Raw genomic sequence first — 22,351 nt, 5'->3', positions numbered from 1 at the left:
AGCGTGAGAGCAGCCGAGGCGAAGCGGCGTTACCTCGCACCCCGCTCCGCCGGGCCTCGCCCGGAGCAGCTACCCGGCCCTCGCGAAATCCCTGCAGAGAGGGAATTTTATAGAGCCGCTATCCGAAAATGCCGGAGCGGCCCCCCACCCCCAGGCCTTTAACCCCCCCAGCGCAGCTGCCTCTGGAGCTCCGGCTCCGGCCCCTGCCGCTGCGGCGCGCGGGGGGAGACGCAGTGCGGCCCCGGCGCTTGGCTCCCCCCCGGCACCCGGCTCTGCACATGCAGCCCCCGCTTTGCTCGTGTTAATTATTCATTTTTTCTTATCGAGCACATTCCCACTCAAGCATCATCCTTGCACTGATCTTAACTGCGGTTTTCAGATCAACTTCTTTTCGTGAAGCGACGGCTTCAAAACTTGGCGAGATGAACGCGAGAGCCTCGTACGTGCTGAAGCCACCCGGCATTGCCCCAAATCCCACTTGTCCTTCTGCCTTGAGACCCATTTGTGGGCACCRTTTCAACACTTCAAAGTTTCCCAGAGTACGGACATGCTTCCACGTGAGTTTTAGGGATAAATGCTGCTATTTTCACCACRATCTTGAAAGCCACCCTAGGAATCAGTTTTGCAATAACGCAAATACGCTATTAATGCAAATAGCAGGTGCTCCAAACATTTTATGGATTGAACTTTAAGTGCTTTCCCACTGATTAATGGGGGGGCTGATTAATGTAACAGACGGGGCAAGGAGCCACCAAAACCAGCATTCCGGAGAAGCCTGCTGGGAATCTGGGTTACTTTTCTCTGACACTTGAAATACAGCTGTGGTTTTACAATCAAAGCACTGGTTATCTGCTAAAAGCCACACTGCAACATTAATTAATGGGATGTGTAAACTAGTACTGGATTATCCTTATTTCCACACATTTTAAAACTTCTCTCTTCCTGCTTTACCTGGCAGAGCTCCAGGGGAGCCGGTAAGATTTACTTCTAAGCTTGCTTTCCCTTTGCCAATAATGCCGCAATCTCATCATCTAGTGCTTCCTGGCAGGATATCTTTAAGTGTTTACACTAATGGTATTTAGCTTTTGTAAAGTAGAGGGATGAAAGGCAAGAAAGGACCAGAACCCGCCTTGCCCAAGGTTCAGCACCGGGYGCCGCGGTGCAACCAGGCTGCCTCCCACCCGGCGCGTGCACGCTCCCATTCGCGACAGCGCAACCGCATCTGCRTACCAAATCCCGCGTTACATCCAAAACGAAATTATCTTCCAAAAGTGTGGAGTTACTTCCTGTCCTCATTTATTCACAGATAAAAACAGAGCAGGTAAATCCTACACAGCRCCTATGAAAAAACACACAAAATAGTTCAGCTGACCTAGTGCTCTTGTTGCATCCAAGTGAACCTTAGCACACTTTACTTTTTGCAGCTGCTCTTTGCACAAGGACGTCTAACGCAGCGATGCTGGGACTTTGCACCATCAGACCTTTCCAGCAGGGCTCTGTTTTTTCCCTTCTGCCAGCACCATCTGTTTCTACAGTGTAAACAGTGACTGTAGACAGGTTAAATGCAAGGACACATTTTAAATGCGACTCCCCRTTCCATAGTATTTAAAATTAGCACAAAGGAGCTTCGCCTACAATTTCCACTAGTTTTTTGTGCCCCACCCAGCGTTAACTGAGCCAGCAYTGAGTCTGAAAATGTCATTTCTAAGAGCAGAAATTGCTTTATCATGGCTTTGCTACTCTCCCCTCAGTGTGCTTTTACTGCAGTCCTGAGAGCATTCTTTTTCCCCATTTAATTCTTAATTTCAAGTATGGAATAAAGTGAAATGGGTGGAAATCTGTATTTCCTCCTAAGTCATTACAAGCAAAACACAAGTTTGTTCAGTAGAAGACCATAATTTATTGGCAATTATTTTCAAACACTGATGACTGAATATAATAAAAAGACAGTTAACAAAACAGAAAAGCAAATCTCATCTTTAAATGCATCACTTAAAGGCATTTATTAAGGGGACACCATGCGCAGGCAGTTCCTGGTGCAACTGCCGGAAGAGCATGGCACATTTGTTCCTTTCCTGGGTCTTGCCTAGGGTGTGGAACAGTCTGGCTTGGAAGTAGAGAACATCTCTAAGTTGCTCTTTGCAATCCACTTTGGCAAAATAAGTCTTAGCTTCATTTAGATTCAGAATAGCTGATTCCAAAGCTGCCAAAAAGATAAGGGGGGGGGGAACAGCCATATTTAAGACATCATCACAATAATAATTTCAAGCAATACAGCCCCATTCTAAGGGGCCCAAATACACATTCCTCAGCTTTTCAAAACAATTTTTGTCTTAGCAACATGGTCTTTCAGCTAGTCTCTGTTATTCAACCTTTGCTGCAGAATATGGGCATGAAAGTAGGCAGACCAACAAGGCTCCATTATGATTACTGAATCTGTTCAAGTTGAACAGCTAATTCAAAATTAATTCGCTTATTTGATAACTACATAACACTGTTGTATCATTTTAACTTTATTAACAGTGATCGGGGGGGTGTCTGTTCTGTCGGGACTCCAACATATACACTGCTTTGCAGTTTTCAACTTGTGAACGAGGTATAAACAGGGAGAACTCTTCTTCACGCTACCTTCAACCTTCTTCTGTGGAGTGTAGGAAGCTGCAGAAGCCACCTGACATTTGGCCACCAAGAACATGGCACAGCCTTTGTCCAGCACAGCTCCGTGAGCCAAGACAGGCTCTATCGCCATATGCAGAATATTCAGGGCTTGCTCAGGAATCCCAAGGATCAGCTGAAAGAGAAACACTTTGCTGGTCTGATACTGGAATCCATTGGTGAGAGCAGCTTCTTCTGAGAAGACCAACATAAGCCACATATGTTTTTAATAAAGCAATGCTCCAGACAAGGATGTTGGTTTTTTTCCCCCCTACAATCTTCTTTTAAATAGAAACTTATTAGTAGAAATGAGCTACCATCTGAAATGATTGGGCATGGTTTCCTCCACTCCAGTCAGTGCTGACAACCAGGACTCTGCCAGCTCAGAATAAACAATACAGCTGAACTCCATTACAAGTATTATTTTTAATTCAAACACACGTCAAACYGTGCTACTAGAAAGCCAAAAAATTAGCATAAGAAATACCAACTGGAGAAATGAAGGCAGGGCCAATTTATGCTTGCCTGCTTAATTATGTAGCATRACTACAGATCTTACTGATATACACTAAACTCAACTTTTATTAACTTCCTTGAAAGATTTTACATTTAGAATATACTTCATTAGAATCAGCGACTGAATTCCGACAAGGTTATGTTCTTAAATCTAACAGGAGTAAAACCAGTATCCAGATCCCCAGCATAAATGTTGCCCTCCTGTCCTGTGAAAACACAAATCAAACATACCTGGGAGAAAGCCAAGTTCAGCACAGTTTCAGAAGCCAAGTACTGCAGGCTGTATTCTCGCGAGAGGGCAAGAGCCTGTAGCAGGACAGGCAAAGCTATCGTGTGACACGAAGATCTCCAGTAGAGCTCTGCTATCGAGAGAAGTACACTAACCAAAAGAGGGGGAAAGAATTATAAACCTCTTTCTTTTGATGAAAAACATCTGCTTGCTTTCCCCCCTGCTCCAACAAGCTAGTATCAAACAATTATCCCAAACCATGTTTAATAAATGAAATTATTATGTAATTTCCATAATAGGTAATCTGAAGACTAGTGAAGTCTGAACACGAACAGATTGAAACGGYTGATTTTAATCGTTGCAAAGTGGCTTTAATATTCTGAAAATGAATCATTCTTACCTAATCACCATCTCAGTGTTCTTGATTTTCTGGCAGTGGATCAACAATTTCTGCAAAAGTTTGTGTGCCTCTGACATTTGATTTTGGGCTTTCAAAACAAGAGCTTTTCTGCCATGGTAAAACAAAAAGTCATTCATCATACGTTTATATTTTAGACACAGTTCTACTCTTGASAGCACAGTAAAATGGGCCTTTATTTTGTGAACTTTGTTTCTGTAAATGTAACCATAAAACTGTATTGTAACAAAGTACGTATGCTACACACTCAGGTGGAAGAAAAATTAGGCATCGCGATCACTAGATAACTCCCACGCAGAAAGGATCCAACTCATAAAACAGCTTTAGCTGGAAAACAAGGATTGCTGAAAACAAAGGCCAAGCAAGGAGCAGAAGCAGGAGGGCATGCAAGCTAGAAAGCACCAGTAATTATTTGTGCAAGAAAAACAGGTATGAGGTATGCTAACTAAAATTGGCATGAGCTAACACGGACATGGAGTGACAGGGAAAGAGCAAGAGCAGGGAAATAAGAAACAAACACACAGCAGTAGGAGATGGGTTAAAAAAACCCGAACCCACACACTGAGCAGTATATTTAAAGGTCAGGGCAATCACAGATAGCCCAGTTCCAGAAGGACAAGCATCAGGTCCCACAGCTTGAATACCTATCTTCCCGCTTACTGGTATTGGCTATGTTTTTGGGCTTTTTGCCTCATTGAAAATCAACAACAAACAGCTTTTAACAATAAATTGTTATTCATATACACCAAATAACAAGTTTTGACCCCATCTATTGCTAACATACCATTTTCATTTAGAAACAAGAACACATTAAGGTGAGATAAATACATTTATATCGTCCTATTTTATAGATGTAGGAACTAGGACAGAGACGAAGACATTGTTCGAGCTCTTATTGTAGCAGAGTTGCAACTAGGCCCTAGGTTCCTAGCTATTTTATATAAGATTCTTCATTGTGCATAGTTTTGGGTCTTGTTACCATGAGCAGATTCTGGTCTTAAAAATCTCCAGAGAAACAACTAGAATGGATTACTGCAGGACATACTCTTACCAGAGTAATTGTTACAGGTTAGACAACACTACCATAATTAATACTGGGAAGAGATGAGCATGTAAATACATGTGACTGCCAGCAATCATTTTGCTAAATTTTTTAATTACCTTCATGGGATAAACCTGTCAGTTTATTCTGCAGATTCATGATTTCTTACCTGTACACTCCTTCAATGCTATTAAGGGCTGTAATCCCGGCTACAAGAGAATCTGCTATATGATATCTGCCATCATTCATGRCTCTCTCGAACTGTATTTTCTGATCAAACAGCATCCAAAGCTAAACAAAGAACATCCAGGAATAAGTTTAAGAAATTGTGCATGCTCATTTTCTAACCCTAAATTAGAACTCAATTTTTATTTTCCCCTGTGGATATTTATGTCCAGAAACAACTAAATTCATGCTGCGTGTTTGACGAGCTCTGCAATTACTGGATTTACTAAATTCCTGTCCTTTAGCAGAAAGGTCTACAGTAATGTTTCAATACTGCAGCTGATCTATTTGACTGCATCTTAAGTAAAAAAGCTCTTTTAAACCATTATTAATGCTTTGAAATAATAGACTTGTTTGTAGCAAAAAGAGAAGGACTGAACTAAATTTAATGGAATCTAGAACACTTTAACGTAAACACTATCTTATAGACTCATGCGTTAATGCATTTCCCAGGGTCACACAAATAATGGCTTCTTCTCTCAGTTATTTCTGGAGTATAATACATCAAAATAACTAGCACCCTTAAACAGAACTTTGAAGCTCCAAATCAGTGTACAGCATTTAATTTGCAGATGTGCTTCTGAAGGACACGTATACTCCTCTGTTAAGTACAGTTCTATTTAAATGGCTTTTTCTTAGGAGGCTACGGTGAGACAATTGTCTCACCAGTCTTAAAACGGCAGAGGCATTATTTTCATGCTTTAGTACAAAGGTATAGGCCACATGGCTTCCCGTGGGGTCACGAGCCAACTGAAAATAGGAAAGGTAGCCCAAGGCATGCAGAGGAAAGGTATGAATTAAGATGCAAGGGAATTCAGATCCTATTGTAACACAGTTGTGTAGTTTACAGGCTAAATTATATATATTCTACCTGCGCATGCTGACTGTTGGGAGGAAATCTTTCCTTTAGATGTTTCAATATTTCTGAAGCAGCCGCAAAGTATCCCTGTAACACAGAAACGGCACTCAGATAAGCATGCGCAGGAGCAAGCACCATTCCCCTTGATTTCATCGCAGCCCTCATGGAAAGAGGAACTGGCCAGGCAAAAGCCCTGGATTTTCTTCCCCTCCAGTGCAGGGATTAAAGGCAGAACACAACACGACTCTGGCCTCAGGCTCTCTGTCAATAACACCCACCCATCCTCTCACCCAAATGACATTTTGTGCAACTAGCCATAAAACTCACCTGCTCTGCATGTAGCTCAGCCAGGTGACACAACACTACAGCAAAGGACTCCGTGTTATTCTGCTGTACGCCCACATTCACAGCCTCCAGGCTGTTCATGCTCAGCAAGGTCTGGGCTTGCTGAAGTGCCATGGTGCTTTAGTAAGAGAAACACCTTTTAGCTTTCAAGCRACAGAACACCAACCATTTTAAATCTATGGTCTTGTTATGACAGWGGTCTACAGACTCTTTTTGTGGCAAGCCAGAGGCCTGGGGGAGAATGGAAACTTGTAAAATAACTGCTACCCAGGAACTCTAGACTATGCAAGTGTATACAATGTACTGAAAGCTGCACACAGTTTAAGTACAGAGAAGCTGAAAATGGGGACATAAGAATATTAAACTTATGAACTATTTGCCACTACTAAATGGAAACACGTCTTCTCCTGTTATGAGTTTTAAATGAACATAAGGGAAATAATTGCACCCAGCATTTACTGAATCACACAGTCTGAATGCTTTATTTTRGTACACTGGAGAGACACAGTCACTTGTTACACCTATATAAATAACTCAAAATGCATTACCTGCTAACAAGTAGAGTGAGCTAACACAAGAGTTCAAAAGAAAAAAATACCTGCGGCCATATAATCTCCAAATGGCAGTCTTCTGTGCTATACTAATATCGATAAGTTCCGACAAACTGTGTTTCCAGTGTAACAGATCAGAATCTTTTAAGGCATCCATTAGCTTGTTGGCAGCCTTTCCTGCAAAAGCTCTTTGCTGAACCAAGGACTGTATTCCCAGGGAAGCTAGGTACTGCGGAGAGGGGGTGGGGGGGAGAAAAAAAACAAAACACAACACTGAAAGACAAGAGAGTACACTACACGYGTGAATTACATCACAGCAAGAGGTATAAACCAAGAAAAAAAGTCCCAATTAAAAGATATGATGCTATTCAGTACAGATAAAAGAGCACCGCTACAGTGATTTCTTTAAATATGCACTTACACACCCACACACATATGAATGCCATTTTGCTAGATGTGAAGAGTAATTTCCACTCCCCCACAGAGGAGTCTTAAAGAAGATGACATGACTTTCATGTGGATTCCTCCAATGATGAAACAGTTACAAAAACACAGAGCCTTCCCCCACCTTCCCCACCGAGCGGCCAGTACACCGGTTGCATAACCAGCAACCTCTTTTTTCGTCTTGCCAATTTTCCTACGGCTGTTACTTCTTTCCACTTGATGAGATCGCCTATGTCACAGGCTGATTTTTGGAGCTCGCCAGGCAGCCACCCCTCTATACAGTATAATGTCTGCTCTCCACCTCGCAACATCAGCTACTTGGTTCCTTTCAGACCAATTCTCTTAACGAAGAGATTGCAGATCTTGGGGGAAGACAGAACTAAACTTTATCAGCCAGCTGATACATACGAAAGGGCACAAAACTAGCCGAGGAGAGGGCTGCCTYGCAGGATTTCACAGCTCGGACAGGGCGGTACACGTAAACGCGTGTTCAAAGCCCTGCCAGAGACATCAGCACCGAGTCACAGGGAAGGCAGCCGCCGAGGCTTGAGAGCCTCCCTTCGACACCCGCGGATTGCGTTATGGGCCGGGACCTGCTGCACGGAGCCAGCCCAGTAGCCACAGAGAATTCCTTCTGCCTGAGGAGCAAACAAGTTAGAAGTAAAAGCAGTGAGCCTTGCAATAAYGCACTGACATTAAAGCAACTGAACTCTGGTTTGCTAATATGAAGATTAAAAGTGATAGAAACAGCTAGATTTTGTAGTGTAAAACAGGTTGATTTAAACTCAATTACACATTTGAACAGTTCAGCCAATATAAGGCACRCTCCCCCCCAGGCATATATCCTAGTATAAAGTTAAGAATAAATGAAACAGACTTACTGGCAAACCAAAATGTAAAGATTTGTTTACAGAGTGCTCCAGCAGAACACAGCTATCAAATATCTTCTGTTCCAGGATGTACAGCCAGCTCTAGTAAGGGAAAAAAATTAAAATCTCATTACGAATATCTAATGGTTACAGCATTTTTAGCTTCTCTTACTTTTACATGGAATGCACAAGAACTTGCTGGAAACACAAACTATAATTTAGAATAAATATGATATTAATGAAACCTCTGTTAAATGTTACACAGCAAAATATATCAAAGGTGCAGCTAGACTGGGATTACTGGCTTGAGAGCAGCCAATACTGGAGGTTTCAGAGTAATACGAAGTCACCCCATTATACTTAACTGTGGAAATCAGTGTCTTGGGAGTTTGATATCACTGATGCCAATTTATTACAATATTAATGTTAATTACAGAAAGAAAAAAAAAAACCTAGAAGGAAACATTAAGTCTTTCCCTCCTTTCTGTTTGCTGAAAAGAAGGCTAGTATTTACWCTCTGAAAATACAAGAGACATTAAGGACAAGGTTTATAAAAAACTTTGAAGAAAGCTCTTTAAAGCATGTAAGACTAAACTCTGAGCTTAGCACGGAGTAATCTTGGGATCACAACTCCCGTTTAAGAACATCCTCCCAAATCATAAGAAAACCTTACCATGATCTCCCTCTAGTCTGTTGCTCTGGGTGACCCATCTGCCAGAAACAACATGTCATCCCACCGTGAGAGAGTCATATCTGAATTACTGATGCATTGGCTGAGGTATTACTCTAAGAGTATTTCTGCAGCCGTTGCCTGAGCAAAGGCACAGATAACACGGACAAAGGTGACATAACCTCCATCGCAACACGGTTGTCTTACCAGGCAGTGCTGCAAGCAAACATGATCATTAGACTCCTGTGCAATTCGGATGGCTTCCTGAAGCGCAAGTTCAGCCTGCTGACTATCAGCAAACAAAAACACAGAACATATCGTATTCCTATAGCACTTAAAATGCAGCATTACAAAGATACAGAGGAATAATGCTTTAAATTATGCATATCCCACTCAAGAGAACTCTGATTTAATAGATCAAATGAGAAAGCCTGTACTTCCTTCTTACCACTTCAGCAATATATTCCAGTCTTGAAGCTAGCGAGCAAGGCAGCATCATGAAGTACTAACTGTAACCCCTAAATGGGCTTTCAAACCCATATTCAGGCCAATGTGCTAAGCTACTGTTTGAACAGGGGCAAGATAAAGTATCTGCCTATGTAGAAAAGTTGTTGCTTTCCATTTTTCACATCTCCTTCCCATCATCTCCAGTCCTTTTACATGATGCATCCAGGCAGAAGTCACTAAATACGAGCCTTATATGGAGGTCGGTAAGCCAGCCTTATTTATCAATAAAATAACACCCACAGCTATGGGTTTTTAGAAACAATACCTAATCTCCCAAGATGGCTTTTTAATTATTCTTTTTCCAGATCATCAGCTCTGTATTGGTTTAAATGCAACAGAAAAACAACTGCACTTTTTTGAGAATATAGTTGGAAATAAGCATCCACATCCACTGACCTTTCTGAGGTCATGGAAACGTAGCAATTGAGAACTTAACTCCCTAGGAAACAGTTGCAACCAGACACAGACAAATGTCAACTCTTACGGTGCTGTGGATAACTTAGTTATTATGGAAACCAAATAAATGTCAAAATAAAAACAAACTAAAACAAATCAAGATTCCAAGAAAATTCCAGCCCGATCCAACTATAGCTGTTACTGAATTAGAGAAAGTACCTTCTTCTCCTGAACAGATTTTCATAATGAATCAAAGGTCCATCTATTAGCACTTAAGAGATGCACCAAGATGAATTTTAGATGCACGGTMCAATGCATTAACTTACTAATGGCCAAACCGACAGTGCAGTGCAGCTAGATTTAGAGCAGCGTATCTCAAACTCCGACCGTAACCTTCATCTCCGTTGCTTTTGCTTTCTGCTCCAGTGAGAATTAAACGGTCAAAATAGTGAAGGAGGCTGTGTGTTGAACTGAAGACATCCTGCACTCTGAGATTATTTAAGTAGCTTAAATAATGCTAAAAATGAAAGCAAAATCAGCTTTAAGTATWCAGAACCATTAAAACACTAAGTTTTTGAGTATAAAAGAGTATTTACTGTATATCTTACTGAGAAAGGCTGCCTAACAACTGTGATGATAAGGCATGACTRCCTCTGTGTCTGCACTCTGGAAGATACTCAGAAGAATGGCAGCAGCTTCCAAATGCCCTGCGTGGAGAAGGGGGATGCTAAAACTACCTGTTTGGCCCTTGACATTGAGAAGAGGGCARGCCAAGCTCTTCCGTCAGAGAAGCAGAACACCAGAGAGGACTTTGTGAGCCATGAAGCCCAGCCCCTCCTCTGGCAGCCCTTTCAAGGAACCTTCTCCAAACGGGTGCAAGGAAAATCCTRCCTGCCTTAGCCAAAAGGGCAGCTGGGAGGAAGCCTTGAAAACTAAAGCAGGAGAGAGTTTACTGCAAACTCATGGGAACAGCTCAAGAAAAGTGCTCTGGGAACAAGGCAAATGCTCGCAGCACAGTACTAGAACCATTTGTCTATGCGAGTTGTCTATTGCTTTCAGTCTACTTTTAAGCACCAGAAATGAATATCAGTAAACAAAATCAACAGATATTTCACCTAATACTGATTTCTAAATTACAGGAGTATAATGTCTGAAATTTCTTAGAAAAATGTACATAAAAAGAAATAAGCTTTAGGTTTAATTCAACTAGAATGCACTGCAATAGTTCCACCAAAGTTAGGAGGATTATATCTATGCATAAAGCTAGACATGTGGTTAAGTACTTCGCTTAATTAAGGTTTCTATACCTTCCAGAGTTTTAGTCTGAATTACTAAACATTTACATGCTTCTTATTCACATTTTTATCATCTGCTTATATTTCAATATAGAATAAATTACTCCCAAATAATCCCATCCTAGAGGTATGAAAAAAATCCCTTTACAACCATTCTGGATGAAGAAAAAGATACTTACCGCTTCAGCAAAGTCTGGATTAAATTTTAACAAGTTGTTCAATTCCTTCTGTAAAGATGCTGGAGTAAGAGCCTTTGTTTCATCATTCTTTAGTAAAGAAGCCTGGAATAAAAATTGAAACCAATGCTAAGTAACTCAAACTGGAGGGTTACAAAAAAAAAAAAAAAAAAAAAAAAGAGATACATATTTGTCAGTTTGTTATCCGCACCAAGAGAGCTTTAAAGAAGATTTCATAGCAGCTCTGTCTACTATGACACTGAGCCACCAGCGGCAGTTTTATTATATTTTATTATATGCTATATTATAGCACTCACTTTCCAGAGATCACAGAGACCAAGTAAAATAAAAGCTTATTCAAAAGACTGGTTAAAGGTACATAAAAAAATCTGATCAAGTCTCTCTTTGAAAAATTACTGCAACAGAAAATTGTATTTATATTCTCTCAGAAAATTCAGGAAACTAAACAGAAGTAGTTGGTTTTGGGAAGAACATMAATTAATAAAAAAAATGGTAATAATCTAGTTACTAGACTAAGTATTACTGAACAATAAAAAGACTTCAAATTTCAGGACCCCCCCAAAGTATCTTGATTCCTCCACAATACCATAATTAGGAGAAAAAAAGGCTTTTTTATACATATAGGTAATAGATACTCTACGTAAATAATACTAGCTAAAAGCACAATATAAGAGATTATCACTGCAGTTAAAATCCATGTTTGTAAAATAACAAAACAACCCTACATGCTAATGAGACCCAGCAGAAGGCGGCGGGTTTGGTTGTGCAATAAAAGGCTGCACACACAAAAAGGAGGAGAGGGGAACAAGGGCGGGGGGGGGAACTCGAGCAACACCTGCCCTGCCTCCCCCCGGGCTGTCTCCGGCTGTTCCCGGAGGGAAGGAGGGACACCCGTCAGGGCGCTCTCTGGAGCACCCTTCACGCTGAGGGCGGTTACTGCCTCCGAGGTATGGGACACTGGGACACGCTGTGGGATCCAGGGGAAGAACGCTTTGGGCTTGTTCAAGACATTATGGGATGTTTAGTGGAGGAACCAAAGACGGGGAAAGCGATGGATCAAGCTGGTTTGGGGAGGAACAAGTGCGAGAAAATAGAGGGAYAAGGGGATAAAAGGCACTGGATCCGTGCAAACAGATCGCTGGTCAGTAAGCTTGTCTGGCCATGCCCTGTGCCAGATCACCACAGCCTGTCCCTCTCGGTTCTCGTTAAACTACATTTCTAACTGTTTTCCTGGGCGARGGGCTCTCTATTCTGTGTGCATGTGTGTGCCTGGAGGTCAGAGTGCCAGCAGCTGGAGTCAGACTACAGGTCCCAGGGGTCCGTGTGTCTGTGGCATCAGCAACTGAGTGGGGGTGACTGGTCATACACCAGTGTGTGATTCTAGTGAATATCCAATTTGATAAAGTGGCTTGGGAGCTGGGTATTGAAGCAGCCGTAAGTCCGTGATGGATATGCGTGTGTCTCTGAGCAGGACAAGCAGAGGTCTAAGCCAGCTGCTGGAGAGGCCATGGGATTTGGGTGTCGACCAAGAGACCCATTTATATGTGTGTGTGCAACTGCGTGTGACGCAGCTGGAGCCGAGAGGATCCAAGGGTCAGTTTCGGGATAGGCTGAGGACCTAAGTCCATTTGCTGCAAGAATCCAGTGTGTGCATGCGTGCGTGCGCAGGTGCATGCACGTGGGCTGGTGTGCGCAAAGGGGTCTGTACCAGCAGCTGGAGTAGGGCTGCAGGCCTTGGGGACTCATGCCCAGATGCCAGCAGCCGGGCAGAGTGAGGATCCAGGGCCAGCTACYGGAGGGATCCATATCACACGTATGTATGTATTTTCCAGTAACAACCTTCCTCCTGATGGGAACAGGATCAGGCTGCTGATGGGGTTTGTGTGAGYGATGTTTTCTGTGTGGATCTGTGTGGCCAGCTGCGCGTGTGTGTTCCTAGTGGCAATATATACTCAGTCTCCCTGCTGGTTGGTCACGGAGTTGCAGCAGCCTAACCTCAATCAGGCTACCGATGTGACAACCCCTAACAGTAAAGATTTATTTGAACTTTTAAAGTATGTATGAAACATTACGTATTATATGTATTTTGTATTGCTAGCAAACTATTATAAGCATGCAGCACATTTAATGACATTTGTGCCCATGTGTATTGCCCCTCCTTTTTGTATTTACCAGCTGGAATAATCAAACAAAACTGCACCTTTAGCAGACATTGAATTTGAAGCACTCAGTAGTCAGAACTGAAGTGACCTTCTCAGAATCAAATAAAATCATATGGTCTACATGCCTGGATAAAACAGTTTTAAACCCAAGTGCTCACACCRAGCAACTACACACACAATACAAAATTCAACAAATCTTTAACAGATTTAAGAAAACATCATGTTTGATAATGTGTATAAAGATGAAAATCATGTTATGGATCATTTACTTAACTTTGTTCAGAATCAACATACCTGCTGAGAAAGGAAATACTCTGCTTGTTTCTGGGAAAGAGGCCCATTGCAAGATATCTCTTCTTCCCTGCGAAAAGCCACTATGGTTAGAAACAAGGGCAATGAAACGGAGTACAAGAAAATACATTTTAACAGACACTCCAACTTTTGCTTTATAAAGTTGCATGACATATTAGAGTTCAACAGCTCAAAGCAGAAAATTTAATAACGAATAAAATCTACTACATCACAGCTAGCAGTCTGAATGATTCCACGCAGTTCAGACACTTATACAGCTACACCTGAAGGCAAGTGGACGTCATTCTGATGGATCAGCCATTATAAAACCAGACCTGAATCACAATCATCAGCCTGCAGAGACTGTGGTCAACATGAATGTTATCCTAGATGCATGAACATTATCCTATACACACATAAGAATGCTAACAGAAACAGCAGAGACAGATTCAGGGTGACATATTCAAATGGCTTAGCTCTGTTGTTCCTTCCTTGTGAAGATGGCCACAAAGAAATTAAACAGCACTTTGGCCACACACATCACTCCAGAAAACAGCTGCTCTACAAGAGCAGACAAATGTTTATTCCATTAAAAGACGGCAACCATGGCATAACATAAGACTCCAAAGGCGTTAACTGATCCCCAAGCTATAGCAGAGCACACACAAGCACAGGCTTTGATAAAGATAGTTTTAAAAAAAATACAGTGTAAGTATATGGATATATAAATACTTTTAGTATTATTCTTATGGTGAAACATCTCTTTAGTGGGTGAAAAGTCTCAGCAATTGCTTCTCATCTTTAACACAAAGAAATGTGAGTTCTTCTATTTGGAGAAGGGTGAAAAGAGAAACCAAAAACGTTAAGCTGAACTTTTCGTTGGAGGGGAACCTTTCCTCGCTGGAGGCAGAGGTGACCTCTCCAACAGCTTTAGCACGTCACACTAGTGTAACCAGAGAAGAAATCATTCAGCAGTGGGCCAGGCGGAAGGAAACTATGGGCAGCCGGCCTTGAGACTGTGATTCCCCGAGGGAGCTTGAGAATGGGGTACCGCCATCTTCTGTGAGACACGGAGAACGGAACTGTTGCCATTTACAAGTCTCACCACATGGTGGCAACCAAGGAAACGGAGAGGCCACCCAGCCCCGCAAGTGAGCATGAGGCTCTAGAAAGACTAACTCCACTCGGCACATCCTCTTCACATTCACTGTACTTCATCATTAACACAAAGGCAGAGCTTTTCGAATCCAAAGGTGACATATCCTTCCCATTCCCCACCCCCCCCCCAAGGAAGAAAAAGTTCTAACATTTCAATGTTATCTGTCTGTAAAGAATATGTTCTTAAGGAGTAGCTAGTATACCTCTGAACTACCTTCTAAGTTGAGTATCTGCAAATTAACAAGATCAGTATATATATTAAATAAAAAAAGCTCTGTGATCCCCACACAAGGTAAAACAGACAGACAAACAAACAAACAAACAAACAAAAAAAATCAACCTACATCAACTACAAGATCAGACTGCTTTAATAATCATTTTTTTGGCTTAAAGCCTATGAACAGTATTTTAAAACTTGTTTAAGTTCTAGCTTTGACCTAAGACTTCTGCCAACTATATGCATCAGACAASTCTGACATGAGGCAAATCAGTGACATTCCTGTTCTAAGGAGAACACAGGAGTATATACAAGGTTACAGTACAYTACATCCCCTACCGCAGCTGAAGTTGCTATAGTCTCTTATATCTAAATTAAATTCAAATTATGAGATTCTAACAAGTTATTAGTGATAAGACATGCATAGGGCCTAGATGAGCATTTGTAAGAGTTTGAAAACTTGAACAGTAGAATCTTTGGCTGGAAAAAACTTAAATTTACATCGATAGGTACAGAGGTAATCTGAAATAAGATTAACTGAGAAATCTCTTAAAGAGAGGAAAAGACTTGAATATTAATAAGTCACCTTAGAGGTGCATCAAGTTCTTCTTTCTCCATTTTCCCCTCCAGTTCTTCTGTATTTGTCAGCTCCATATCACTCTCATCAATTCCATCTTTCTTCTCATCATTTTGAAAGTATTGCTGAAGTGCAGTGTAAAGTTTATAGACTTGACTGAAAGAAAGCTTATTGTATGCCAAGATCATATGGCGCAGAAAAAGACCTGCAAAGGAAAACATCTATTACGACAACTATCTGTGAAGCTCTCGTTTCAGAGGGGAGACTAGAAATCATTATAATAGCCAGAAGCTTAAATTGCATTAGATAATTTTGCTTAAGTACCTCATCTTAGCCTACCAATTGATAAAACTCACTTTYGTAGAGAGTCAGTCTGAAAATAATTTAGTGGCAAATCTCAGAGATTATCTGATCACGGAACAGTTGTTAAGATCAGTAAGAATTACAACACTATGCAAAATTATTTGTTAATCTGAAACATTTGAGCAAGAGAGTTATATTATGAGATATACATCCCCAGTACACCCAAAAAGAAATGCAAATATTTACCTTGAATGAATTATATTGATATTAGTTATCACATCAAATATAGCTTATTAATAATAACTACTTACCTACTACACTTGTTTTATGAACTTCTGGCTCTGTCCCAGTAAATGAATCTGAAAGGTCATCAAAAAACTGTTCCATATCTTTCAGTTCTCCTTCTGCCATAAGTTTTAACCTAAATGGGGGGGGGGAGGGAAATCACCTTTTTTAGGGCTCTAATATTACATATCAAATAAACACTCCTTCATTTTCAGGTACAGATGAATAAACACAGACAGAACCAAGTGGTAGCTAGCTCATTATACCCAAGTTTTTACATTTGTGARCAAAATCAAAACATGTTAAACGTAATATAATAATGTAAATAAATGACAATCATATAAACAATAAACATGACAGCAAATAATAATGATTTTTCTTTTGAAACAGTTCTTTCAATAAAGAGAATAAAGAGAAAGGGCTATGACTCTTTTAACAAGGTAAGTAACAACCGATTTTAATACAATCACTGTTTTGCGAGTTCTTTAATGTCAGAACAGCTCTTCTGTACCATGGAAACTTTAAAATAGATCGTTTCAACGCTTAGTGTCTTTGCCCTTTCAAAACTTTATTTACGAGAACTGCAAAACCGTAGAAGAAGGTTTTGCTCCCGACGCATTGCCCTCTCAACCGCAGCCGCGGCGGGGCCGGGCCCCAGCGGGAGGCGGAGGGGGAGGCGGAGGCCGCCGCCGCCGCCTACCTGATGTGCACGGAGCCGGCCAGGTGCGGGCAGGACTCCTCGATGGCTTTGCGCAGTCGCGACAGCGGCATGTCGGGGCCCTGGGGAGGAGAGCGACATGTCGCGATAGGGGCCGAGGCCGGGGCCGCCGCCCCCAGCCCCGGCCGCGGCCCGGCCCCACCTGCAGCAGCGGCAGCAGCAGCCGGTTGAGCCGCCGCCGCTCCAGCAGCCCGAGCTGCGCGCCGGCGCGGCCCAGCTCGCTGAGGAGCACCAGCAGCGCCATCTTGTAGGGGGTGACCCAGTCCTTGATGCCGAAGACGTTGGCGTGCACCACGCCGTTCGTCATCATGGGGTTGAAGTAGAGGCTCTCGTGCACGCTCGCCATGGCGGCGCCCTCCCCGGCCCGGCCCGGCCCGGCCCGGCCCGCCGCCCCGGCTCCCGGGAAACCGGCCTCCGCGAACCGGCCAATCGCAGCAGCCGCCGGCGTCACGCGAGCGGCGCGGCGGCCAATCGGAGGAGCGGCTGTGCGCCCGTGCGAAGGCTCCGGGTGGCGAGCGGGGCCCGGAGGGAGAGGTTCCGGGGGGCGCGGGGGCGGCGTGCGCCTCCCCTCTGCCGCTTGTCCGCCTGCCGGCGCTGCCGTCCCCGTTGTCCTCGTGGCCCAGGCGGGATCTGGCCCCGCGCGTCCCTCCGAGGAGGGGCAGCTCGCGGAGCCCTCCCGCTTGAACGCAAGGAAACACATCTTCGCTGCGAGGGCGGCTGAACGCGGGCACAGGCCGCCCGGAGAGGCCGTGGAGGCCCCATCCGTGGAGATGCTCGAAGGCCAGCTGGAGCCGGGGCTGCGGGATCAGGGCTTGGGCCGGGCGGGCTCCAGAGGTGCCGTCCAACCTCGGCTGTTCTGAGTGTGACAGCAACAACRAAGCCGGACGTGCCGCAACTCTGCAAAGACGTGGTGCTTTCCCCATAGCCAGTCGCTAAAGAAGCCGTGAGAGGCTTCGCTGGGCCACGCTGAGGAGTTGTGACCCATGCTCCGATGTGAGCATTTCTCTGGTACAACCTGAAACTTAACACCACAAAGCAAATTTGCTCCTGTTAGATCCTGGCGGAGAACTTGGACTTCCTGTGTGTTAACTGTAATATGATAAAGGCATTTCTTAGAGTTTCCACACATACGTATTATTGTTGCGGTAATTTGTTATAGTACTTCATTAAGGTATCACGTTTCCAAAGAAAATACTCCAATTATTGTAATAGTTGTCATTTTTGTAAGCGAGAACAAAACAAAACTCAATATTATGATACATCTGCACATCCCCAGAGATTTCAGTTGACTTGCTCCTGATTCATACTTGCAGGTAGTGAGAGGAGAAGGAAAGTCAAGCTTGGAGTAATTTTCTCAAATACATGTACATTTAAGAAACTTAGTGTTATAGTTAGTTGTTGCTAGCACAATTAATGATAACTTCCTAGCCTTCATTCAACTAAAGCTACAGCCGAATATAAAAAGCAGGAAATGGCTATAGATTCTATGTTGCAAAGGCTAAGTAACTGACATTTCCTGAAAATAAAGTATGCCATCTGGGGTGGAAACACTGAAATGCTAAGGTGATTTGCCGGGGAGGGGCCAATTGCAGAAGTCAGCGAGGAGAAAGGAAATGACTGACATGCAGCTGGCCAAAGGTCTGACTTTTTTGTACCCTATCTGAAGCTCTCATGCAAATCACACTGAATAATCCTTTAGCATTTTGTACTGAGAGATTTTAGAACATGCTTTTTAATGCATATTTGAAGAAAAAAATCCCATCCCTCATAACTAACCCTCTAAATAAGCAACAAGAGATTTTTTTTGTCATATAAAGTTCAAGTTTAGGTTATACAACTGAAAAAGTCATCCCTTATCTTACCAAAACTATGCTCAAGCCCCTGAGTAATGTGTCTGAGCTTTGTGAAGCATGTAATAGCTAGCATCTGGACTTGGGAATTCTTGCATTTTAGTGAATGCTGAATCCAACAGAATGTTGAATCCATTGGACCAAGTCTCAGTAATCTGAAAACCTTCTTTAAAGATAATTCCAAAGTACTGCATGTCTCTGGTATAAACAAGTGAATGCTACAATTATTATCCCTATAGGTAATAATACCCGATCTGAAATTCCCAAATAAAACCTAGAGCTGAACTTTTTTTTTAATTTAAGATTTGTAAACTGGTAGATAAAAAAAGAAAAAAAAAGATTTCTGATAAGCATCCTGTCTCCACCTCATTCTCTGGTGATATGTAAAATCCTGGAGGATTACAGAACGGCTGCTGGTCATCATCACTTGTTATTTCATGACAGAAGTAAATGGGACATCTAGCACTAATAGATTTAAATCTTTTAATGCTTCTTTGGCACAATCCAGAAGGCTCAGTGAGGGCAAGTCTCTTATTAACAGAACCTCTGCAAACACCACTTTTCAGTCAGAGAGTAGCAGATGGGGTTAAAGTTCCATGTTTAAAAATAATCTACATGGTCACAATTGAGACATGCTAATGCATTAGAAGTGATCTCAGATCACATGTTACAACTATGATTCATCAAGATCTGCCCAAAATAAGGTGGGAGTGGCAACTGCAGTTGTCAGCATAGCCTCTAGATCTCAGCTGTGTTAGGCCCACATTACTCCCTAAAACATCTGTGTTTGGGAGGGTTTCTTTTTGACAAGTCCTTTCCAAAGCTAAAGAAAAAAAAATTAGTTCTTGCCGTATTTTGCTCATCTGTGGGACAATTTTTATGGGTCAGGAGTCTTGTTTTAATTTAAGATTATTAACAAAAATACTTGTGCATAACTTGGTACTTCAGAGATGACCCTCTGAGCTGACACCAAGTTTAGGGGTCAAAAAAGTTTTAAGAAATCAAACAGTACTGATGTTTCTTCAGGTGCCTTAAAGTAATCTCTTATATGAGAAAATGATAAGGTAAGTGTCAGGTAAGGGGAAGAAAAGGTAAAACAGCTGCATTTTATTTCTTGCTCTGTCACTAGCTTGCTGATTAGCCTTAGGTCATTTAGTTTGTGTACTTACACTCCCTCTCCAGTAGTAAGCACCTGGCTCCCAGCGTCCTGTACATTTTAAAGCCTCAGATGAAAGATTCTTTTAAAAAAGTACTCAGAAATGAAAAATATTCATAACACAATGAATATTTGTATCCCAACTGGCTTGGTCTGCAAGTGGGGAGATGAGAAAACTGTTTAACATGCTTTTAATCTCTTACACAAAAATGTAAAAAAGTATTTCAAAGGCATTTAAAGATAAGCTTCTGTTCTTTTCACTCTTTAAGCTGCGTTTTGGAGAACAGTTGTCATTCCTCCAGATTTCAGAAACAGTTCTCAAATTTTCAAGGACTGGTCCTGCTGTTAACTTTGCTTTTTGTGTTAGTGTTTGTAATTCCTTTTGCTGTCCCCAGAAAAGGTTGATTTAAATCTCTTGTTTTATTCCAAGACATGGATCTAAGAAGCTGAGATCTCACACACCTCTGTCTAAGCCCATCTGTCAGGCCAGTGGAAGAGGGACAGCAGAAAGCAACAGATTTAATTTGAAGAAACAGCAAAGCCTAGAAAAAGAACAAAAATGATCAAATTATAGAGAGTATTGAAAAAACAGCTATCAAGCTTCAACAGTAAAATGAGTCGAACTCTGGAGAACAGAATTTGCTATGTTACATTGTGCGCGTGTGACAAATGTGCTATTGTTTGTTCCAGCACTATTCACAAAGGCCTTTCTAATAAAAATMATCTTTTTAGTTACTTTGACTAAAATTGCAAGTTATTGTTGCAAAAAAGTGAAATATTGATATGGTATTTTTTGTTAAATTATGTGTAAAGTTCATAGTATATTAAAGGCTTCCCAAGGAGCATAAGCATTTCCAAAAAAGAGATGACCTGATTTTGCATGAAAATGTGGTATAAATGCACATCCAGAAGTTGGGCTGTATGAAGTATCAGCTCTTGATGCTAAAGCTGCCAAGATTGTGTCATTCTGATGCCAATTACATACTGAATTTTTTTGACTTAGTTCGTGCATCAGACCTTCTGCTCCAAAAATGTATCTATTCTGCACAAATATTAAAGATTCTATGCAACCTTCTGTAAATGTCTGGCTCATGGGCAAAAATTGTTTTCAGCCAATTTTGTCTGTCCCTCTTTCTGGCTAGAGCCTCCTTTGATCTTTGGCCCAGCGTGCTTAGTCTTATGTAAAGCTTTTCTGAAGCCTTGCCATTTTTTTTTTACTTAGTCTTTTTGGTTAAAAGCCTCTGTTTCTTGCAGCCTTCAATTTTGTAAATATCTCATTCATTTGGTAGGCAGAATAATAATGGGGATCTAGGAGCCAGTTGAACCTGGATTTTCAAATAATAACCCTTCTCTTCTGTTACTTAAAGGTCACCAAAACGCTTGGTAGAATAATCAGGACTTTGGCACTTTGCCTATAGCACTGTGGCTTTTAATTCTCTTTGTGACAAACCACTGTTCGTATGCAGAGGTGCCAAAAAATCCCATATTTCAGCGACTGCCAGATTCATGTCCAAATACTGGCAAGTCTGTGTCAGACTCCTGGAAGTAGGTGGCTGGTGACTGATCCAGTTACTCCGTATGTTAATACGACACTTGCTATTGGATTTTATAGCCAGTTCCATCACCTTGAAGGAAATCCAGTGCCTGATGATTAGTGTAGATCTGCTTAAGCATACAGGGAAAAACATGATGTAGAAGTACTCTGATTCCTCCAGACTTTGGATGGGTGTGTGTGTGGGGAGGAATATTTCTTTCATCTGGCCTTTCAGCACAAAAAATGTATTTTCTGTGACATCCTGGTTCCTGAACTATTAAAATAAAAAAGGAAGAAAAAAAAAGCAGCACCCTTCAATTTAACATAAAGCACTATTTACCTGTTCCTTAACATATATTTCACCAGTATCACCGTTTACGGGGCGCCACGGCTCTGCGGAGGATTAGAAATATCGCAATTTCAGCAGCAGCTATTTAGGCGCTTTCGCCCTCTGCCTGGAGGGCAGCCCGCGGCTCTGCTGGCCCAGCAGATGAGCCCGGCTCATCCCCGACCAACGTCCTCTCAGAGACCGTTACCGAGCGCCCACACGTAACCCTCCACCTCCTCGCGCGGCCCCTGTCACAGCGACAGCTTTGCCGAGGGCCTCCGCGGCTTCTCCGCCGACTCCCAGCCGACACGCGAGGGGGGGGGGCTCTCCTGGATTTTCCCGCTCCCCTTACGAAACGCAGCTGCCTGTGGCCTCTCGCTGCCATTTTGGGGGGGGAGGTATCGCTGCCCCCGGCCCTACGCGGTGCGCAGACACCGCGCCCGCGGAGCCGCCGCGCGCCCTTCCCCGCGAGGCCTCGCCCCCCCGCCAACAGCGCTTTCCCCTCCTCTGATTGGCTCGTCCCGCTCGCCCCGCGGCGGCGCGGCCAATGGCGT

At 42.6% G+C, this 22,351-nt stretch overlaps 1 protein-coding gene across 1 annotated transcript; it reads right to left on the bottom strand.

Annotated features, from left to right (window-relative positions):
- Positions 1–1,876: 1,876 nt before the first annotated feature.
- On the bottom strand, positions 1,877–17,306 carry ANAPC5 (anaphase promoting complex subunit 5). Its single transcript, XM_026058834.1, has 17 exons — positions 17,072–17,306; positions 16,912–16,991; positions 16,238–16,347; positions 15,633–15,828; positions 13,675–13,741; positions 11,201–11,302; positions 10,053–10,243; positions 9,031–9,112; positions 8,166–8,255; positions 6,888–7,069; positions 6,272–6,407; positions 5,957–6,031; positions 5,030–5,151; positions 3,801–3,908; positions 3,403–3,550; positions 2,629–2,791; positions 1,877–2,203 (listed from the first exon to the last, which is right to left on the bottom strand). The coding sequence occupies exons 1-17, from the start codon at positions 17,273–17,275 to the stop codon at positions 1,989–1,991; spliced, it is 2,271 nt and encodes a 756-aa protein (XP_025914619.1). The 5' UTR covers positions 17,276–17,306; the 3' UTR covers positions 1,877–1,988.
- Between the last annotated feature and the right edge of the window lie 5,045 nt (positions 17,307–22,351).

This window comes from Apteryx rowi, unplaced genomic scaffold, assembly GCF_003343035.1.
Source record: "Apteryx rowi isolate R43461 unplaced genomic scaffold, aptRow1 scaffold_15, whole genome shotgun sequence".
In the NCBI taxonomy this organism is placed as follows: Eukaryota; Metazoa; Chordata; class Aves; order Apterygiformes; family Apterygidae; genus Apteryx; species Apteryx rowi.
The sequence above is the reverse complement of the archived record's forward strand: the minus strand, read 5'-3'. Positions and strand labels throughout refer to the sequence as shown.